At 40.0% G+C, this 22,378-nt stretch overlaps 1 protein-coding gene across 3 annotated transcripts in view; it reads right to left on the bottom strand.

Moving 5' to 3' along the window:
- RIMKLB (ribosomal modification protein rimK like family member B) overlaps positions 1-21,937 on the bottom strand; it is a 58,381-nt gene extending 36,444 nt beyond the window's left edge. Inside the window, exons 1-2 of one of the 3 annotated variants that reach the window (XM_040642134.1) lie at positions 21,704-21,937; positions 4,694-4,925 (exon numbers count right to left, since the gene is read on the bottom strand). In XM_040642134.1, coding sequence (XP_040498068.1) covers positions 4,694-4,868 — 175 coding nt within the window. In that variant the 5' untranslated portion in view covers positions 4,869-4,925; positions 21,704-21,937. Of the gene's footprint in view, positions 1-4,693; positions 4,926-7,903; positions 7,981-20,103; positions 20,168-21,703 lie in introns of those variants that run through there. The other 2 variants (XM_008697494.2, XM_008697495.2) reach the window with 2 other exon arrangements.
- Positions 21,938-22,378: the final 441 nt, after the last annotated feature.

Below are 22,378 nucleotides of genomic sequence, written 5' to 3'. Positions count from 1 at the left end.
AAAAATTTTTTTTAATTAAAAAAACACTATACAATGTACTATGTAATCTTCAGAGTAATGATAAATAAAATACCTATAGAAGATACATACAAGTAAATAAGGAACTAAAGCATGCCACTACAACCAATTAACAAAACACGAAGGTAACAAGAGAGTAAGAGAGACAAAATAGGTATAAGATATACAGAAAACATTAAAATGGAGAAGTCTTGCTTTTTCAGTAATCACATTAAAAGTAAATGGAAGGGGGTGCCTGGGTGGCTCGGTCAGTTAAGCGTCCAACTCTTGGTTTTGGCTGAGGTTGTTGTCTCATAGGTCATGAAATTGAGCTCTGTGTCTCTGCACTCAGTGGGGAGTCTGCTGGAGATTCTCTCCCTCTACCCCACCCCACGTCTGTTTCTTTAAAAAAATTTTTTTAAAAGATACAGAGGGACAAAATGGACCAAAAAACGATGCTCAACTATATGCTATCAACAAGAGACTCACTTTAGATGTAAGGACACTCAAAGGCTCAAAGTGAAAGGCTGAGAAAAGATACTCCATGCAAACGATTACCAAAAGAGAGTAGAAGTGGCCCTAGTAACTGAGACAAAACAGTCTATAAGAGAAAAACTGTCACAAGAGATAATCATCATTCTTATGATGGAAGAGTCAATCCACTGGGAAGCTGTAACAATTATAAATATGCAGGAACCCAATAGAGCACCCATATGTATGAAACAAACAGTGAGAGACCAAAGAGATAAATGGACACTAACAATAAATAATGAAATATTCAAGTACCCTACTTTTAATAATGCATGGAGCAAACACAGAAAATCTAATAAGGAGGGGCGCCTGGGTGGCTCAGTTCTTAAGCGTCTGCCTTCAGCTCAGGTCATGATCCCAGCATTCTGGGATCGAGCCCCGCATCGGGCTCCCTGCTCGGCAGGATGCCTGCTTCTCCCTCTCCCACTTCCCCTGCTTGTGTTCTCTCTCTCTCGCTGCCTCTCTCTGTGTCAAATAAACAAATATAAAATCTTTAAAAAAAAAAGAAAAGGGGCGCCTGGGTAGCGCAGTCATTGGGCGTCTGCCTTCGGCTCAGGGCGTAATCCCGGCGTTCCGGGATCGAGTCCCACATTGGGCTCCTCCGCTGGGAGCCTGCTTCTTCCTCTCCCACTCCCCCTGCTTGTGTTCCCTCTCTCACTGGCTATCTATCTCTGTCAAATAAATAAATAAAAAGTCTTTAAAAAAAGAAAAAAAGAAAATCTAATAAAGAAACAAAATAACTGGAAAACACTACAGATCAACTGGACCTAACATACATATTAAAAACACTCCTAACGACACAATCCTCATTCTTCAAAGACAAACGGAATTTTCTCCAGGATACATCACATCTTAAGCCACAAAACAAATCTCAACAAATTTAAGAATACTGATATCATACCAAGCATCTTTTCTAGTTTCAGTGGAATGAAACTAGAAATGAATAATTAAGGAAACAATTCACAAATATCTGGAAATTAAATAACATGCCCTTTTTTTTGAAGGGAATGGGGAAAGGCAGAGGGAGGAGAAGAGAATCTTATGCAGGCTCCATGCCCAGCGCTGAGCCCAACGCAGGGTTCAATCTCAAGACCCTAAGATCAGAGGACCTGAGCTGAAACCAAAAGTCAGACACTTAACGGACTAAGACACCCAGACGCCCCTAAGTAACACACGTAAAACAAGTAAAACAAAAGAAGTCACAAGGGAAATGAGAAAAAAAAAGACAAAAGCAAAACACAGCATACCTAAACTTATGAGATGTAGTGAAAGCAGTAAGAGGGAAGTGTACAGCTATAAACACACCCATTTAAAAAAATGCACATTAAAAAGAAAAATCTCAAATCAACGACCTAATCTTACACCATAAACAAGAGGAAAAAAGAACAAACTAAACCCACAGTTGACAGAAAAAGAAAAATAATAAAGAACAGAACACAAATAACCGAAATAGAGAAGAGAAAAACAGAAAAAAAAAATCAACGCTAACTTTTGGAAAGATCAACAAACTGACAAACCTTTAGCTAGACTAAGTAAAAAAGAGAGGCCTTAAATAACAAAAATTAGAAATGAAAGGAGATGTTACAATGGACATCACAGAAATAAAACGAGACTGTAGGAGACAACTATGAAAAATTATATGCCAACAAATTGGATAATCAAGAAAAAATGGATACATTCCTAGCAACATACAACCCAGTAAGACTGAATCATTAAGAAATAAAAAATCAGAACAGACATATTGAGCCAGTAATCCAAAATCTCCGAACAAGGAAAAACGGAGCACCAGATGTTTTCACTGGGGAATTCTACCAAACATTTAAAGAACAATTAACACCAGCCCATCTTAAACACTCCCAAACATATGCTGTCATTCTTCTTAGGTATGTATGCAGGAGTGGGATGGATTCTATGGTAATTCTACATTTAACCTTTAGAGAACAGCCACACTTTTTCCCAAAGAGACTGCACCATTCTACATTCCCTTTAGCAATACAGGAGAGCTCCAATTTCTCTATATCCTTGCCAATATGTGTTTATGCAGCCTTTGGTTTTCCAAACTTTAAAACACAGTAACATCTCTCCCTCTGTCTGCTGCTCCCCTTGCTTGTGCTGTCAAATGAATAAATAAAACCTTTTTAAAAATAAATAAATAAAACACAGAAGCATACACCATAAGCCTATTTAAGTGGTATTTAGTGAGCTATGTACCACACAAACCTTTAAGCCTCTTCTCACACATACTTCAAGAGCATGGCTCCTAACACAATACAGTGTCCAAATTTGACTCTAATCTCAACATGCACATGCACTTACGTTGAAAAGCTGTGAACTGTAAAAGCATGTGATAGATTTATTTATTTTAGAGAAAATATGTCCTTATATTAGAGAAAAAGAGAGGGCACATGCGCACAAGCAGGGGGAGAGGCAGAGGGAGAGAATCTCAAGCAGACTCCTCCCCAGGCACAGAGTCCAAAGGCGCTGGATCCCAGGACCCTGGGATCATGACCTGACCTGAAATTAAGATTCAGATGCTTAACCAACTGAGCCACCCAGGTGCCCTAGATTCGGGATTTTAATTGATTTGATCAGGAGTATCTATCATAGGTGCAGTGCAGGGGAGTGGGGTGCAAAGTGACATCCATTCTTTTTATAATTTACCAAAGTTATAACAATTTTACACTTGTTTGTGTGATTACTTGATTAATGTTAATGTTAATCTCAGCCTGTCTCATTTTGCTCACCATACCAATTAACTAGCACGTAGTAAGGGCTTAAATTATACTTATGAAAGAATGGAACAGGCTCTATTCCAAATCTTTGGAAATCGGAATAACTAAGTGCTAGACCTAAGTGTGTATATTTAAAAAAGAAAGCTTGACTGAAAAAATACACTGTGCATCTTTCCTATAAAGGTAGTAACTACTTATACACTCGCGTGAAACAATCTAGAAACATTTCAGTTCTAAAGAAGTTATTTCTACAGCAACAGTAACTTTTGACCCTAAATTAGCAACGAGCATCATTTATACTAAAATGAGTATCATTCTATTTTCTATCTACTAAGTCTTTGATGTAAATTAACTTACATATTAAAAATCCTTTCACAAAAAAACTGTTGAAAGGTAATGAGAATGAATTAAATGTCAAGAAGGCAGAGTAAAGAGTAACTGCTAAGAGATTCTATCTACTTAAACTACAGTATCATGTTATTAATCAAGAAGATTCTAGATCTAATAACTAGTGTATGAATGATTTATATACTGAATAGTATTAATTCTCACACTAACCATCTCTCTCCATTTCACTGATGAGAAAATTGAAACACATGGTCTCATTATGATTGCAGACACAAAGCAAGTAATGTAGAATCTATTTTAAGTGTTTGTCATATACCCTAATCCAATACTATCAGTAAACTATGAAGTATCTTCTGAAAGTTAATTAAAAATGCCATCTATATGCCAACATATAATGCTCCCTAACAGAAATGACCAATTTAGCCGTAACAAGTCATAACTTTACAAAGATATAGACTCCTAAGTCAGTTCTAAAGAATTTCTATATTTCTAAGATATTTTCCCTTATAACCCTAACACAAATGTGAAATATTAAAAATACCAGACTTATCACCAATTGAGTAAAATCATTAGCATACTTCTATCTAGTGAAAAGAATTATATTTATTTTATACTAAAATATTTTATAAAGAAAAAAGAAAAGAAGAATCACATGTGGAATTTGGTGCATTTATTAACAGGACCCCCATGAAGTAAGAATTCTCTTATGAGCACCCTAGGTGCTCTTAGGTCTTTTAAAATTAGAAGATAGCAATAATGGGGAAAAAATTAATTTAATTTCTCTCCCAACTATTTCCTACATAATAAAATAAGAGGTCCAATAAATACTGGTGTTTCCATTTCTTCCATAACATATAGTAGATTTGGGGGCACCAAAATACTGGGTGGCTGAGTTGGTTAAGTGGCTGTGCTCTCCGTCAAATAAAATCTTAAAAAAAACAAAAACAAACATATGCTAGATTTTAAGATTAGATGATACTTCATAATAAGGCTAATAACAATTCCTTCCACCAGACTATTCCTAAAAAATGTGGATTCAAAACATTCTAAGAAAAAATCCATTAAATCACTTAGTACAGACTTACCCAGGTTTCCTTGCTCGATTGTCAGTACCACCTCATCCATCACCACGGCCCTAAAGTCCAATTCCTCCTCACAACATTTGGCCTTTAATGCTCGTAAAATCTCTTTTTGGGGATAGTCTTCCCTGATTCGACGATCTGTCAGAAACCACAACTTGGCTGCCACAGAGCTACACATCTTGATCTGCTTGTTCTTTCTTCTCCTGGATTATTTCCTCCTGAATGCCGATTCTTTCTACACAGAAAGACAAAATTCACATACAGAGTCAATGAAGAATTCTACTTAAGAACTTTCATGTCTGTGGGGCTCCCCAGTACATATGAAATTAAATTTCATTTCCTCTTGTTTAAAAAAAAAAAAAAGACGGAAATCTGACTGGCTCAGTTGGTAGAGTATGCAACTCTTGATTTTGGGGCCGTGAGTTAGAACCCGTTAGGTGTAGAGATTACTTAAAAAAAATATTAAAGGGGTGCCTGGGTGGCTCAGTCCGTTAAGCGTCTGCCTTCAGCCCAGGTCATGATCCCAGGGTCCTGGGATCGAGCCCCAGGTCGGGCTCCCTGCTTAGCAGGAAGTCGGCTCTGCCTCTCCCTCTGCCCCTACTTGTGCTCTCTCTTTCTCTCTGTCAAATAAATAAAATCTTAAATATATATATATAAATACACACACACACACACACACACATATATATGTATTAATGTTAAAAAACAGAAATCTAATTTTTGGCTTTCACACAAATAAATGTTGTGATTATATATTAACTATACAAACAAAAAAAATGAATAAGGTAATATGATGCCTTTCCCTTTTATTCTAATAAAAAATTTTTATAACACTAGAAATACAGAAACTCCCAACCTCCCCTGAAACAAAGTTTCTCGATCTTCCACTGGGGAGGCTACCAATGCAATTTTATAATTACAGCAGATCTTTAGTAAAAGTCCCATTTTCTATATCATATTCAATGTCATTCCCTGTATTACTATATACTAAGAATATACTTTAATCTCATCATCTACTTTTGATTTATTTCTTCCCCCAAAATGCAAATCCCTTGATATAAAATAGATGAGACTGTAATCATCAATATATCCCAATCCTCCCCATCACGATTAACTCTGTTTATGTATATTCATGTATCCGTAGTTCTTTTTTTATTCAATTTTCTTCCCTTATTTTGTTATATGTATACATGCATTTTATTACAAACACATTTATAGGAAGGTTTTAAATAATGAGACAGTAACACCTGTGTTACCAGGAGTATCAACACTGAAATCATTTATATAGCAACTTTAATCAAATAGTTTAAGAATATGGAAAAACAACTTTAAAAAAACAATAAATGCTGTGGTCCATTCACTAAAATTTATTTCAGTCAGGGGATGCTCTTACTCAAGGTTTTGATGCTTCCTTTAAAAAGAATTTTTTTTAAACAAACACAGATTGTTTACTAGAACACAAGGACTTTCTTCCACAAATAGAGTGCTGCTTCTCAGAGTTAGCATCATGAACAAGAGCCTGTATCATGAGTAAGACAACAGTTGAAAATCTTCCTAAGAAGCAAAAAGTTACAAGTTTTCCTAACAAAATATTAACAGGTGATTTCAAGCAAAACAAAGAAACAACTTCACAAAAATAAAATTCCTGAGGCCCCTGGCTCGATCAGTCAGCAGAGCATGTAACTCTTGATCTCAGTGTCCTGAGTTCTAGCCTCACATTGGGCATGGAACTTACTTTAAAAAATTCCTAGTATCACCCCAGATGACATGGCAAATAACAAAGAAAAAAGGACAAGCGTAAGAACTAGAGGAAGCAATGGCCATACAGATAGACGGCTTCCAGCATCACAACTGGAAGTAGTAACTCCTGCACCACTCACGCACTCTCCGGGGTCTCAGTCAGAAGGGCCTGCTCCATAGAGGCACACGGTAAGACTAGAGTATCATGAGCCAGAAGCACCACCACACACATACATGCATACACACAGCCCCCACCCCAAACCTTAGCCTGCCACACTCACCTACCTGACCCACAACCCAGAGTCTCAAAGGCATTAATCACAGGAAAGCAGGGAAGGAATAAAATAACATGGGAGATACACACAAGAGTGTGACTTGTAGGTGTGGAAAAGCAAAGGAAGAGCTCTCAGATGTGGTGATGCATCAGGCCAAGACCCAAGGAATCAGCAAAGGGGATGCTCGATACCCAGAGTCTCCTGATCCTTTGTGCTCCTGTTCCACAGCTGTGCTCAAGAACATGAAATCTTAAAAAAAGAACAGGCCCTCTTGAGCCTTAGGCTAGATATGAACCGAAGATGTGGTCACTGAAAAGTCTCACTCAAATGAAAAGCACCATATAAGAAAAGTCACACCAGAGTATCTAACATCTCCCCAGTTTCCCTTGAGAGGGCACTATAAAAATGACCTTAAGATGTTTAGACAGAGTAGTTTTTGAAACACCCTGTGGTTGACGTCCAATACTCTGAAGCCATCTTGGTGCCTTCCCTGACACTTAGGTCTTGAACGTCATCTGTTCACCGATACGACTGAATTTCACTGCATGAAACTGTACTGCGTAAGTATAGCAGTTGTGGCCCCAACAGAAATCAGGACAGGATGTTACAGCCACTGGCAACTGGGAAGTAGGAATGTTCACCAATACTGGTATGTCAACTCCTGGAAAATGCTGAGGTCACAACATTAACACAATATGGGATTCTATAATCGGACAACAGAAACACTCCTGGGCTACAACCTCATGTGGCTGTGCAGCAACTCCTAACAGATGATGAGCATGAGCATCATGTCTGGCTTCACGGCTGCAGCTCTGATACCCATGTGTCATCTCTGGGTGTTTCCACACTGGTATGCAACCAACAACTGCAAGTCCAGGTTAACCTCCTCACCTCCTTTCAGTTTGTTTTTTTTTTTAACATTTTATTTATTGGAGAGAGTGAGAGAGAGAGAGAGCATGAACGGTGGGGGGGGGGCAGAAGAGACGGAGAAGTAGACTCCCTGGTGAGCAGGGAGCCTGATGTGGGGCTCAATCCTAGGACCCAGGGTTTATGAACTCAGCAAAAGGCACACACTTAACTGACTGAGCCACCCAGGTGTCCCTTCTTTCATTTTGTCCCAATGGAGCAGCCTGATCTCTGCAAGGCTTTCATAGGGGATACCGCACCCTCAGACCTGGAACCGGAAAAATGCTCTCACCCTGCGGAAGACTCTATGAAAGAGGCAGACACTGTCTTGAAGAGGTCCAACATCAATGTCAATGATTGTGGTTCCTCAAACCCACCTAGTGGCAGTCAATATGGCAGGATCTGGGGATCATGACCTTGCCCTGCAACAGGATTATCTTTGTTCATATGGAATACATTTTCTTTATCAGCTTCAAAAGATTCTTATGTTATGGCGTGCTTTTCATGTAAAGAATCACAGAGGTATGCCACACTGTGTTCCAATGTACACCGAGGAGATGACATCCCCAGCTTGAAAAGGACAAGTCAGCTTAACAACCTCCACCTTGTTAATTACTATTCCATTTGTGCTGGTATCTTCAAGTGACACCTGTCCAATTTTTTATCCATTATAATTTACAGTGATCTCCAAAGACCAGTTTATTGCCAGAGAAACAAAGAGCACAATTCTCTCCTCCACCCAGTGGTCCACTCCTATTTTGACAGATAAAGGAGCAAGCTGACTGTCCTCAGATACCCAGGGTGGCTTGTCTTTATCAGGCTGCTCCATTGGGATTCACATTTAAGAATACCCAGGAAACAAGAAGACTCTCCACCCACAAAGGCACAGGCTCTGCATTCCCTCCCCCTCTCCATCCCACCCACATGGCCCTCCTGGTCTGGGAGGCCACCTTCCTGTGGGCCAGGTGGAAACCAGCAGGCCAGCGCCTCCTCCAAAATACCTACTTTTCTATTTATCCCATTCATGAACATCCAGGGGGGGAGAAAAAAAACTGCTGATAAGTCAAAAGCATAAGGGTAAATCTACAGTCCAGGAGACCAAAAGTATACCAATAAAATGATAGTCCTGAGTCTTAAAAATAAAAAACTTCAGATTATATTCACCATTTTAAAAGACAGTAAAGAGTCCTTTGTGAAAGTAAGATGGTTCCTTTTTCCCACCACAGTATCAAGGAAAACAATGTACAAACATCAGATATCAAATAAATGCTGATAAACTGCTAAAGCAGTTTTTTTCTTTTTTAACAAAGAGACACCTGACAAAGAAAACTTACATTTATATTAGATATAGTTTTCCCACATAAACCTCTGGATACACACACCAATAAAAAAAGTCACTGTCATCTGTCAATAGTCTAGGCAGGGCTAATTAAATGAGAATCATAAATAAAGTGCTTCATTCATTTTTCTCATGAGACCCCTTCCCAATGGTACTTATTCTGCTAGGAAAAAAGCACAATTACATTCTACCACGAAGATATTAAGGCACCTCTTACTACTAGGAACATTACTTATTCCACATAAGACATAGCATGTGAACTTAGAATCAAAAGACTGAAAAAGAATAAAGGTTAGATAAGGAAAATATACATACTAATGTACAAATAAGAATTCACTCCATTTGGCAATTACTACAGATGTGCTTTTAATGACATCATTTCTGTCTTGGATGGGGAATACAGGAGTTGTATCAGCCTTGTACAGAAAAATAACAAATTTGTGTACCTTGAGTTGTAGGCACTCCTTCAGTCTTCTTTTACGTTACTCTTTTCTCCTGAGAGTTCTTTTTCTATACATAATCCCGAGGGCTTCCTTCTTGAACCTTCTCTCCTTTCTCTAGAACTGTTATACTCAGCCAGGTTTCAACTATGGTTAAAATTTGAATATATCATTTCCTACTAAATATCTCCTTCCAACCAGTTCTCAACTGAATTTGAGATCCTATTTCAATCTGCCTAGTGGGCATCCCTAACTAACTTGTCTCAGTCGAGCAAGTAAAAAGTTGATTTTTATTCACATACCTGCTTCAACACCTGGATTTTTCATTTTGACAGTTCAATTTTGTGTCAACGAGGCTAGACAACGGTGACCCAACTGTTTGGTCAAACATTAGTCTACATGTTGCTATGAAGGTATTTTGTAAATATGATTGAAGTCTATAATCAGTTGACACTGAGTGAAGATTACCCTACATGATGTGGATGGGCCTCATCTAGTCAGCTGAAGGTGTAAAGGACAAACACAGGTTTCACAAAGAAGTTAACTACACGTCAAGACTGTAATAGAAGTCCTTCCCTGAATTTCCAACCTACTGCCCTGCCCTATGTATTTCAGACTTGCCACAATCATACTAACCAATTCCTTAAAATTAATTTCTATTTCTTTCTCTTTCCCTTCCTTCCATCTCTGTCTTCATGTATATACGATTTCCTATTGGTTCTGTTTCTCAAAAGAATACTTACTGATACACACATCCTAATTTAAGCATCATTTTTTACTTCTATCTTTCATTCCCTACTTTAATACACACACACCACAGTAATTCTATCTCCTAAATATCACTTGAATTTTACTGTTCATTCCCAGCACAATCACCAGTGAACACCTAAGAACACTCCCAAACGAAACTTCTAGCATCTACTCTCTCCCATTTACCAATTTTCTGAAGACACTGCATTCTCTCATGCTTCCTTCTGTTTAGAATATATATCCTAGACCTAACTTAGTAAACTCTGGGCTCCGAAGTAATCAATCTGTCTAGTTTGGGGTGCCTGGCTGGGTGACTCAGTTGGTTAAGCATCCGACTTTTGATTTCAGTTCATGTCATGATCTGAAGATACTGGGATCAAGCCCCAAGTCAGGGTCTGTGCTCAGCAGGGAGCCTGCTTGACAATTTTCTTCCCTCTCTTTCTCCCTCTGCCCCTCCACCCACCTGCACTCTATGAAATAAAAATAAATAAATCGTTAATGCATCTGTTAAGTTTTTCCAAATTCTAAAAATCATCGTTAACTCTGTGAATCTACATTATCTTGTTATATGTATATTCTAGCAATTACTATGCTGTAATTTATTTTTATTTTTATTTTTTTATTTTTATTTTTTTTAAAGATTTTATTTATTTATTTGACAGAGACAGACAGCCAGCGAGAGAGAGAACACAAGCAGGGGGAGTGGGAGAGGAAGAAGCAGGCTCCCAGCTGAGGAGCCCAATGTGGGGCTCGATCCCAGAGCACCGGGATCACGCCCTGAGCCAAAGGCAGACGCTTAACCGCTGCGCCACCCAGGCGCCCCTTCGTTTTATTTTTAATAACTATGCCAGTGGTATAAGATAAATTCTTATCTATATCTTCATGTAGATGCGTATTTTAAATGATTCTATTGATTAAAAAGGCAATTTCTCTTTTACAAGGGTAAATCGTAATTCAAAGGTATTTTCGAAGAATAAGCCTACTTTAAGTCAGTGTTTCTTTTTTTTTTTTTTTTTAAAGATTTTATTTATTTATTCGACAGGATAGAGACAGCCAGCGAGAGAGGGAATACAAGCAGGGGGAGTGGGAGAGGAAGAAGCAGGCTCATAGCGGAGGAGCCTGATGTGGGGCTCGATCCCATAACGCCGGGATCACGCCCTGAGCCGAAGGCAGACGCTTAACCGCTGTGCCACCCAGGCGCCCCTGAGTCAGTGTTTCTTAAACTAAGGTCTTGAAACATATTTGGGGGCTGTGAACATTTTTTCCCTATATTACAAACTTGAAAAAGTTTATGGGCCTATTTCCACATAAAAATTTAACATTAATCTCACTGAACACAGAAGTCTTTTTTTTTTTTTTAAAGGTTTCATTGAGAGAGAGAGAACACAAGCAGGGAGGAGGGGGAGAGGGAGAATTAGACTCCCCATTGAGCAGGGAGCCAGACATGGGACTCCATCCGAGGACTCTGGGATCACCACCTGAGCCGAAGGCAGCCACTTAACCAACTAAGCCACCCAGGCACCCAGCACCCAGGAGTTAAGTCTTCTTGTCTATCCTCAGAACCTAGCATTTCTTTTCTTTTTTTTTTTTAAGATTTTATTTATTTATTCGACAGAGAGAGACAGCCAGCGAGAGAGGGAACACAAGCAGGGGGAGTGGGAGAGGAAGAAGCAGGCTCATAGCAGAAGAGCCTGATGTAGGGCTCGATCCCATAATGCCGGGATCACACCCTGAGCCAAAGGCAGACGCTTAACCGCTGTGCCACCCAGGCGCCCCAGAACCTAGCATTTCTAAAACATTGTATACCATAACAGAAGCATGTGTGAAGATGCTGAATGATTATAAGCCTTATCAAAGTTCAAATACTGAACATTTTCATACATGCTATTTCAACTAAACCTCAGGTATTACAGTAACCATTTTACAGATAGAAGAAACTGAGATTAATTATCAAAACACATGTAAAACTATGCTTGGCTTCACAAATAAAAGAATCCAAATTAAAATTAAAAAAAAAAAAAAACTGAGGTTAAGAGACATACCTAAATTTTTTTCCCCAAATAATAGCATAGATTGAATTTCAAGAGAATTTCTGATTCTAAGTCCTAACAGTCTACCTTCAAATCACACTATGTGCCTATTACTTGATTTAATTTAAAAAAAAAATGTACCTTTTAACACTAACTTTGTGATGTTCAAGGTTTTAACCAAGATCTCTTTATCAATGCTTTTTCTCTCAGTGACTTCTAATGCCTCCAATTCTTTTCAATCCCCTCCACAAAAAAGACCTCACATTTTGAGATATATATAAATTTTTCCTCTTTCCTTTCCCTTGCACTATCCAAAAGTCTATTGCAGGTGGATCTGAATTGCTGTTCAAATGTGAAAGAATACGAATAAAGGAGAGAGAGATAAAAGTATTAAGAAGTATGAGTGAGGGGGCACCTGGCTAGTTCAGTCGATAAGATCTGTGTTGTGGGTTCAAACTCTATGTTGAGTGTAGAGATTACTTAAATAAAAAATTTGGGGGGAGCCCGGGTGCCTCAGTCAGTTAAGCATCTGCTTTCAGCTCAGGTCATGATCCTGGGGTCCTGGGATTGAGCTCCACATGGGGGAGGGGGTCCCTGCTCAGTGGGGAGTCTGCTTCTCTTTCTCCCTCTGCTCCTCTCCTGTTTGCTCTCTCTCTCTCTCAAATAAGTAAATAAAATCTTTAAGAGAAAAAAGTCTATTTCTTAAAAAAAATTTTAAGTCCAAAAAATAAAATTGCTTTATTAAAAAATAAATCTTGTAAAAGTAAACTGATATATATATTATATATATAATATATATTTTTTTTAATTTATTTTTTTAAGGATAGGAAGGGAGAACCACACCATTTAGGGACAGATTTTTTTTTGAGATTTGACAGAGAGGGAGAACAAGCACAAGCAGGGGGACCTGCAGAAGGAGAAGGGGAAACAGGCACTCCACTGAGCAGGGAGCCTTACATGGGGCTTGTTCCAAGGACCCTAGGATCATGATCTGAGCCGAAGGCAGACACTTAAGCTTAACCGACTGAGCCACCCAGGTGGGTGAATAAGAAAATGAATGAATAAGTGAAAACCTCAGAAGAGTCTCAGAAACAACGAAGTAACTGTCTTAGTCCAATTACGCCTTTACTCACGCCTTTACTCACTAATAATGTTCATCCGTAAATGACCACCAAAAAAATGTCCCTCTGAAACCTAAGTAGTTCTTTTTTTTTTTTTTTTAAGATTTTATTGGGGTGCCTTGGTGTCTCAGCCGTTAAGCATCTGCCTTCGGCTCAGGTCATGATCCCAGGGTCCTGGGATCGAGCCCCACATCGGGCTCCCTGCTCGGTGGGAAGCCTGCTTCTCCCCCTCACACTCCCCTTGCTTGTGTTCCCTCTCTCAGCTGTCTCTCTCTGTCAAATAAATAAATAAAATCTTTTTTAAAATAAATAAATAAATACAGATTTTATTTATTTGAGAGAGAGCAAGAAGGAGAGAGAGAGCACAAGCAGGGCGGGGGCAGAGGCAGAGGGAGAAGCAGACTCCGCACTGGGCAGGGAGCCCAATCCCAAGACCCCGAGATCATGACCCAAGCCAAAGACAGATGCTTAACCAACTGAGCCACCCAGGCGCCCCACCTAGATTCTTATACAATCTCATCCTTTGGCTAAAATGCCACTTAAAATAGTATCACTGTTTAGGTGTTTATAAAATGTCATTTTCTTTGCCACATTAACTTTAAGGTAGACCGGAATGATGTGGAAGTAGGAGCAAGAGGCTAGATATTAATCAAAGTACTCTTTAGAGCTGTGACAGAAAAAAACCATATGGCAGTCCTCATAGTTACCTCCTTATACTCAAAAGAACATACCTCAAAAACAGCAAACAAGTAAGTTCCCAAAGGTTACATCACACACTGGCTCATACTTTCCCCTTTTTATAGCTCTTTTACCTATGATCCTTTTTTTAAAAAGCTACACGCATGATTATGGGTCAAAAAAGAGGACAATGATCTCCTACCCAAACACAATATGATCCCTGTATCAAAAGACTGAAGAAAAATTATGGTAAAACATGAATGTTAAAACAGAAAAATTAATGAAGGGCAACACTTTGAAATACAGAGACAAATACCTAAAAATTCCCTTTCTTCATACAAAGAAACATATGTAGGAAAAGGCAAAACAATGCATATAGATAAGGTTAAAAATATTCTCGATTGCAGCGCCTGGGTGGCTCAGTTGGTTAAGCGTCTGCTCAGGTCATAATTCCGGAATATTGGAATGGAGCCCCACATCGGGCTCCCTGCTCAGCAGGGAGTCGGCTTCTCCCTCTCCCCCTGTTCCTTCTCTCTCAAATATATAAAATCTTTAAAAAAAAAATTCTCCATTTACATCTCTTGAAACACATTCCACATATATTTTCTCATTTCAAGTACATATAATTATGTGAGGAATACACACATTTTTTCCCCATTTTATTTTTTTAAAGATTTTATTTAGAGAGAGGGTGTGCAAGCTGGGGGAGGGGCAGAAGTGGGAGGGGCAGAGAACCCCAAGCCAAATTCAGGCTGAATGACGCAGGGCTCACTCTCAGGACCCTGAAATCATGACTTGAGCCAAAACCAAGTCAGTGGCTTAACCAACTGAGCTACCCAGGTGCCTCTATTTTTCCATTTTAAAGAAAATGGCCTGCCCAAGTTATCACAATAGTAAAGCAAAGAGTAGGATTCAGGTTTTCTGGTTTCTTTCTACTTTTTTCTACCATACCTATAGACAGTGAAAGGAATTTGAATAAATATAAGAAGTCCAGATGTAGAGCGATTATATATACCAAATACTGTATTAAGAGATTTGTTTGTATTATTTAATCCTCACAACCACCCCTTTGATACACTATTGTCTTCACTTGGCAGGTGAAGCTATTCTAAGAAAGAGGTTAGTTAACCTTGTCTAAATTTGCAAAATTAGAAAGTGATAGAGCCCGGTGTGAACTCAAATTCCACAAACTCCATGGCAGAGATTGTCACTTGCTTCCCAATAAAAACACAATGCTGTGTAACTAAAAGACTGAATTCCCTAGGCTTTCTTGTAACTTGATGTGGTCACGTAAGTAAATTTTAATCAATGAGGGCAGAAAGCACTGCACTGCAACTTTCAGAATGCATATTTGAGAGGTATACTATTCCTTGGTCCTTCTTCCATTCTGCTACCTGGAATGTAAATGTTATGGCTACAGCTCTAACCACCACCTGGACTCTAAGGACAAGAGTGAACCCTAGGAAAAGCACCTGTTTGAACTTGAACCCTGACAACTGTGTGGTGCCATGACTTTGGACTACCTACTACCTCCTTTGCTTATGTCAATGATATTCAGGAATTTTTTATTACAGGCCACCGAACTTTACTTTAGCATGGCCTGTCATACCTTGCTCAAGTTATAGGAATGTATTCCCTTAACATCAAAGTTTGCAAATGTCAGCAAGTAGTGATTTTGTTTATAAGAGGAATTTTCTTTTTACACTAACAAGATCATCTTATGTTTGACCCATTTCACTTTTCCATTTATTTTCACAACATCCCTGGAGTATTTCTATATCCCTCCCTCCAAAAAAGGCAAACTGTTCAAAGTTAAAAATTAGTTGTAATCTCAGATCAACTGAAATCTAAGTACTAAACACACAAACTATTTGATTAAATAATACATTCAATTAATATCTGATTCCCTACTATGCACTCTAAAAATATTCTGGTAAACAAAAGACAGTCCCAGCCCTCACAGAGCTAAAAATAATCTGACGTTAAAATCTCACAAGAAAAGATGCTCAACATCAATAATCACTACGAAAATGCAAATCAAAACCACATGAGTAAATCACACACATTGGATGGCTTATTAAAAAACAAAAAACAAATGTTGGGGAGCACATGGAGAAACTGGAAGTCTTGTGAACTGTTACTCAGAATGTAAAACGGTGTAGCAGCTATGAAAAACAATATCGCAGTTCCTCAAAAAATTAAAAACAGAATTACCATATGATCCAGTAATTCTACTTTTTTTTATAACCGAAAGAACTAAAAGCAGAGTCTTCAAAGAGGTATCTGTACACACATGTTCACAGCAGCGTTACAATAACTAAAAGGCAGAAGTAACCCAAGTGTTCAGCAAAAGATGAATAAATAGTAAAATACAGAATATACATACAATGCCTTAAAATGGAATTAAATTCCAACACATGCTACCACATGGATGAACCTAGAAGACATTATGCACCAATATATAACTGCCAAATTCATAGAAAGTAGAATGGTGATTGCCAGGGGCTGTGGTGTTGGGGGAATCAAAACTTAGCTTTATTGGTATGAAGAATTCTAGAGATTCTAGAGATGAATATGGTGGACAGTTGCACAAGAATATGAACAGTTAATATCACTAACCTGAGTTCTTAAAACATGATTAGGATGGTAAATTTTATGCTGTGTATTTTACCACAATAAAAAGAAAACTGGAGAAGGAAAAAATGTCATAAGTAAATTAACATGCACATTTTTATACACATTCACCTAAAGGATCAGGAAAATATATTACCTTTACTTAAATTACCTGTAGCTTTGTTACTAAATTTCCCAAAGTAGTCTGTGGTGTATAACACTAACTAAACTTTTATTTAAAAAGTTTTCTCTGCGTGGGGCACCTGGCCAGTTCAGTCAGTGAAGCATGCTACTCTTGATCTCTGGATTCTGGGTTCAAATCCCATGTTGGATATGAAGATTACTTAAAATCTTCTTTAAAAAAAGTCTTCCCGGGGGCGCCTGGGTAGCGCAGTCGTTAAAGCGTCTGCCTTCCGCTCAGGGCGTGATCCCGGCGTTCCGGGATCGAGTCCCACATCGGGCTCCTCTGCTGGGAGCCTGCTTCTTCCTCTCTCACTCGCCTGCTCTGTTCCCTCTCTCGCTGGCTGTCTCTCTGTCACATAAATAAATAAAATCTTAAAATAAATAAATAAATAAATAAATAAATAAAATAAAATAAAATAAAAAAAGTCTTCCCGGAAAAAAAAATTTTTTTTTCCTCTGGAATCCAAATAAAATTTCTAATGATTCCACTTAATTCAGGAATGTTAAATCAAAGTATCTCTAATGGCACAAAATTTGCAAAATCTTCCTGAGATGCACTGCACAGTGTGGCTCCCCAAAGTTCATTTTGTTTAGGGGCGCCTGGCTGGCTCAGTCAGTGAAGCATCCAACTCCTGATCTTAGGGTTGTGAGTTAGAGCCCCAAACTGGGAGTAGAGATTAAAAAAAAAAAAGAAGAAAGAAAGAAATCTTAAAAAAAAAAAGTTCATCATGCTTAACATGTTCAATGCTGGGCCTTTCAAATTTTTCTTTCTGGACATTACATTGAAAAATGAGTTAGGATACTATTAATACACTCAAGCTGAAGGCTTGAGATACGGCTAAATAAATCACATGTCGAAGGAATGAGCTAACAACTAAGAACTCAGGAAATATTTGAAGTTTGCTATGCCTACAAACCTGCATGAATTTCCAAGATGTAGCTTCCTGATAAACTATCAAAGTCTGAAATTCTGCCAAATATGGGACAACAGAGCACTGGTGAGAGAGAACTGATGTGATCTAATACAGCAAATCCATGTTCTATTTTGGAGACCTTATTTCTCTATTCGTTAAGAACATGAAGCCAAGAGCTAGTATCAGAAAGGGTTAAAACAGGGGGGTAGGGAGAAGAAAGGGAAAGTAAGGAGCTGAACAGAGTAAAAACATTAAGTGGTAGATATGGAATTTTTTTTTAAGTTTTTATTTTAATTCCAGTTAGTTAACATACAGTGTTATATTAGTTTCAGGAGTACAATACAGTGATTCATCAATTGTAGAATTTTTTTATTGGTCACAACCTGGTGATGTACTGCCACTTTCAAAAGGTAGTAAAAATTATTTGGGCATATTTGTTACTTTATCAACTGACAAATTGGTTTACAAATACGTTTTACAAGAATCTAGTAGACTCCTCCAGAGTCTGGGAGAACAGACTGCCAGATGAAAAGAACAAGGATCAATGAAACCTCACTATGAACTCCATGAAGACAGAATCCCTGTTTTATTCTCTATTATCCCCAGCAGGTAACATAGAACCTCATGTATGACAGACAAATGTTAAGGGTTAGGGGTTAGGAATCATTTTAAAGGAGTTTGTTATTGTAAGGCAGTATCAAAAAATAAAAAACAAAAACAAAGCAAAACAAAAAACCCTAAAAAACACAAAAACAAACAAAAAAAATAGCTATTTTCAGTATTTAATACCAGGCAAATATGTACCCCATAAGATCTAAACATAGCTGTCAAAAATTCGTAATTTATCAGGACGCCTGGGTGGCTCGGATGGTGACTCCTGGTTTCAGCTCAGGTCATGATCCCTTGGGCCCTGGGACAGAGTCCAGGAGTTGGGCTCTGCACCCAGAAGGGAGTCTACTTGAAGATTCTCTCCCTCTGCTCCCCTCCTTTCTCTCTCAAATAAATCTTTTTTTTAATTCATGCCTTATCTTTTCTCATAAAAAACAAACAACCCAAGCCTAATGCTACTTTCCATTGCCATGATAGAACTCATCCTTTAATAATTCGCTTTGTTAACAATTAAAGTCAGAGGGGGGGAAAAAACCCTCTAATTTTAGTAAAAGAAGTAAAAAAGATATAAGCAGATGGGTTCCATGCAGACTAGGCTCTAAGGGAGTAGAGCTGGCTAGCTCTGTGGCTTTTGTCCTCTAAGCCAATTCTGAAAGGAAAAAAACATTGGAAAAGAAAACACTGAAAAAATACCATGGCATGAGTTATCATGCAGCCAGAAAATCAGTTCTTTTCTGCAAACCTGCATATGGTACATGAATCTAAAATACATTATGTACAGGTATTCTGAGGTAGTATATTAGTATCTAACAATCCTTAACACGACAAGCAGGAAAATTCCCAAGTAATGAAAGACAATTTCCTCAACATCTGTACCTAATCTGTCCTATTCAACCTCTCTTGAAACAACTGCACATGCCAGTACAGTTAACATTAAATATTCCTATCACAATCTACTCCCAGATTTTAAAGTAACATTAGATTATAATTTCTCAAGGCTCCCTTCCCATATGCTTATGTCTTAATCCCAATTACAGAAAATACTTTGTAAACTAACCTGTCATAAACTCCCTCTACAAATCCACATCACTAAAATACACCCCCAGACTGGTTGTCCGTAAGCAACACACAAACCCTTCCTTTATGTTTAGTTTTCTCTCACTCTTTGCATGTTGTTCCTGGGTACAGAAGTTCTTCCTCCACCCACTTTCACTCAGTTTAGGACTCTACGCCTGATTCCCAGAAGAAAATGGTAAAAGCTTCTTAAATTGTGGAACAACTGGCTCTGTTCTCTCCCCTCCCTTCCAAGCCACTCCAGTGTTCATGATGTTCTCTCTTTCAGCTCATAGGGAAGGGAGAAGTTGAGAAATCAGTCTAGTGACTTACTCAGTAGCAAATCCCTGGTGGATACAAACTGAGGAAAGCAAAAACCAGGACAGATTTTTTTAAAAGCCATGTTTCCCACGTGCCCCAAACACACTAATGCCTGAAGCTTGGTTGGCATTCATTGGTCTGAGGTAAATAAATAAATATTCTCTTTAGTGTGCTTCCTCATAGTATGGCTAAGAAGGGGTAGAGGATTTATAAAACATTGCTAGTAATTTCCCTCTGGAGTGGAAAAGGGATCTGAATAAGAAGGGAAAGAAAAAAAGGCAAATTTGTTATCACTCTCCACTCTACCCTCAGATTCTACTATATTCAATAGGGAATCTAAGAAAATGAAAAAAAATTTAAAGGTATCCACCAGAAACTAAGTTAAGTGGAAAGTTAGTTGGTAGCCCAAAGTCTAAAGGTTAGATATATACAACTCCTTACCCCTGCAAGGGGAAGGCGGAACAGAAAAAAAGGATCTTCACTGAGTGGAGGATTCTATGTGACTGAATTTGCTGTTCCCCTTCTTGGCTCTCTGTTCTCAGAATCAGAGTGCCCCCTCCCTGACAAGCAGACTCCAGCACCTGGTGGGGGTAAGAGAAAACAAGAGAGAAAAAAAGGAGACAGAGAAAAATAAACATCAACAGCCATCTTGCCAAACTAACAACTAACCTATTACAGGAAAGAAGGAAATTAATTGCACTAACCAAGATAGAAAGTAATAAACAAAAGATTACCTCTAAATAAAATAGGCCTCCTCCCCTTTGACACACTACACAGTAAGCATTAGAAAAGAAATTTAGCTATGACTGTTAATTTTTTAAATTAGAGGTTGTCATTCTAAAAGTTAGAAAATAAATGTTCAATCTCCGTGACTGGAATTTCAGAGTGTTTTATTCCAAATGAATATCTTGAAGTATTTTGACAATGAACTCTTTTTAAGAAACAGAAAGAAAGACCTTTAAACTAAACCCAATGCTGTGAAAGAAATGAGATCTACATAGCATTTAAATTTAAATTCTAATGGTTACAGTTAATAATTACAAACTTCGTTAAATATAATAAACATCAAGCCCACAAAAAAAGGAGTATCCTCCATTATTAGGCTGCCCCACGTACTTTCCATACAGATTTAGGATTTAATCCAACTCCCCAAAGATGTGAGAACAATTTACGTAATTAATGGGAAAATAACAGCACGCTGAAAGAATTTACATCGAAGTTACATTCAACACGGTTAGCATAATAACCTCACTCGCTGAATACAATTAACGCCCCATCTCTATTCATACCCACAAATGGGATAAAATACTGGGATTACAAATCTGCAATCAGAGATAAGGATACATTAGTAAGGCAAATCTGAAGTTATTATCTCCTAACTATTTTGGGTTTTTTAAAGGGAGAGGGTGGGGAGGCAAGATCTGCATCATGGTCAAATGCTTACAAAAAAAAAATCAAATAAGCAATTATTTGTCACCCCATTCTTCTTCAGAGGACTATCAAAAGAGAAGGACTGTCACACTTCTAAAATCTTACGCGGAAGGAGGAGAACAGGGAATTTAAACCATACTCAAGTGCAGGACGAACACATCCTCCTCCCTCGGTCACACCACAGGAATGTCTGATGGAAGCAGGGGCAGGAGAGATTACCACACTCGAGGACAGGTTGGCACAACGCGTGTTTTACTCCAACAAGCATTCCCAGGGTTACCACACCCCCTCACAAACAGGGGGAAGCACACTTCACGCCCGAGGTCGCTGCCTCCCTCCAACAGTTCTCCCGTCACACGCACACGGCTTCATCAGCCCCCTCCCAGCACAACGACCGGCCCGGGCTCCCCACGGCCTCCCGCTGCGGAGCGACCCCCCCCCCCCGGCCTTCACAAGCCCCGGCCCCCGGCGCTCCCGGCCCAGCTCCCTGCCCCGGCTCGTCGCCGAGTCCCTTCGGCCGCAGTCGCCCACTGGGGGGAGGGGCGCGGGGGCGGGCGCGCCTCCTCCTCAGGCCACTACACCGGGGGAAGGAAGAGATCGCACCGCTCACCTGGCTCGGGCGGCTCCTCCCTCGCTCTCGGCCAGCGGAGCCGAGCTGGGGCCTCCGAGGGAACCGCGGGCTGCCCGGCGGGCTGGAAGTCCGAGAAGGAGAGGAGGGGGAGGGGGTCGGGATGCCGGGAGCCGCCTCCTTTCTCCTCCACCACCGCGGCTCCCGCAGCCAGGCCGGGCGCCCTCGCACACTCGCCCACTTTCTCACAGCCTCGCGGTCGGTCTGGCTCTCCCTCACCCCCAATCCCACACACACTCGCCCCCACCCCACACACACTCACACCCAGCCGCTCCTCGCTCCCTCACTCCCGCACTCGCCTGTAGTGCGCGCGCCTGCGCGCGACCCCGCTCACACACAGCGCGCGCGACGCCGGCGGAGACCGCCCCGCGCTCCCCCAGACCGAGGCGCCGCGCGCCGCCTGCCCGCGTGCAGAGGACCCTCGCGCGCCCCGGCCCCGCCCTCCGGGCGCGGCGGCGCGGAGGGCAGGGGGCGGTGGCCGGCGGGACGAGGGGCCGGGCCAGCCCGCCGAGCCGGGCCTAGCGGATCCAACACCTGCGTCAGGACCCGCCCTCCGGGCTCCGCGTCCCCACTCGCAGCCATCGCCGGCCTCTCGGGTGGTGAAGGGGCGATGGAGCGCGCGCGCCGGGAGGGAAATGGGAGCGCGAGAGCACTTCG

This window comes from Ursus maritimus, unplaced genomic scaffold (assembly GCF_017311325.1).
Source record: "Ursus maritimus isolate PB19 unplaced genomic scaffold, ASM1731132v1 scaffold_26, whole genome shotgun sequence".
NCBI classification, from domain to species: domain Eukaryota; kingdom Metazoa; phylum Chordata; class Mammalia; order Carnivora; family Ursidae; genus Ursus; species Ursus maritimus.
Note: the sequence above shows the minus strand (reverse complement) of the source record. Positions and strands in the feature narration are given on the sequence as shown.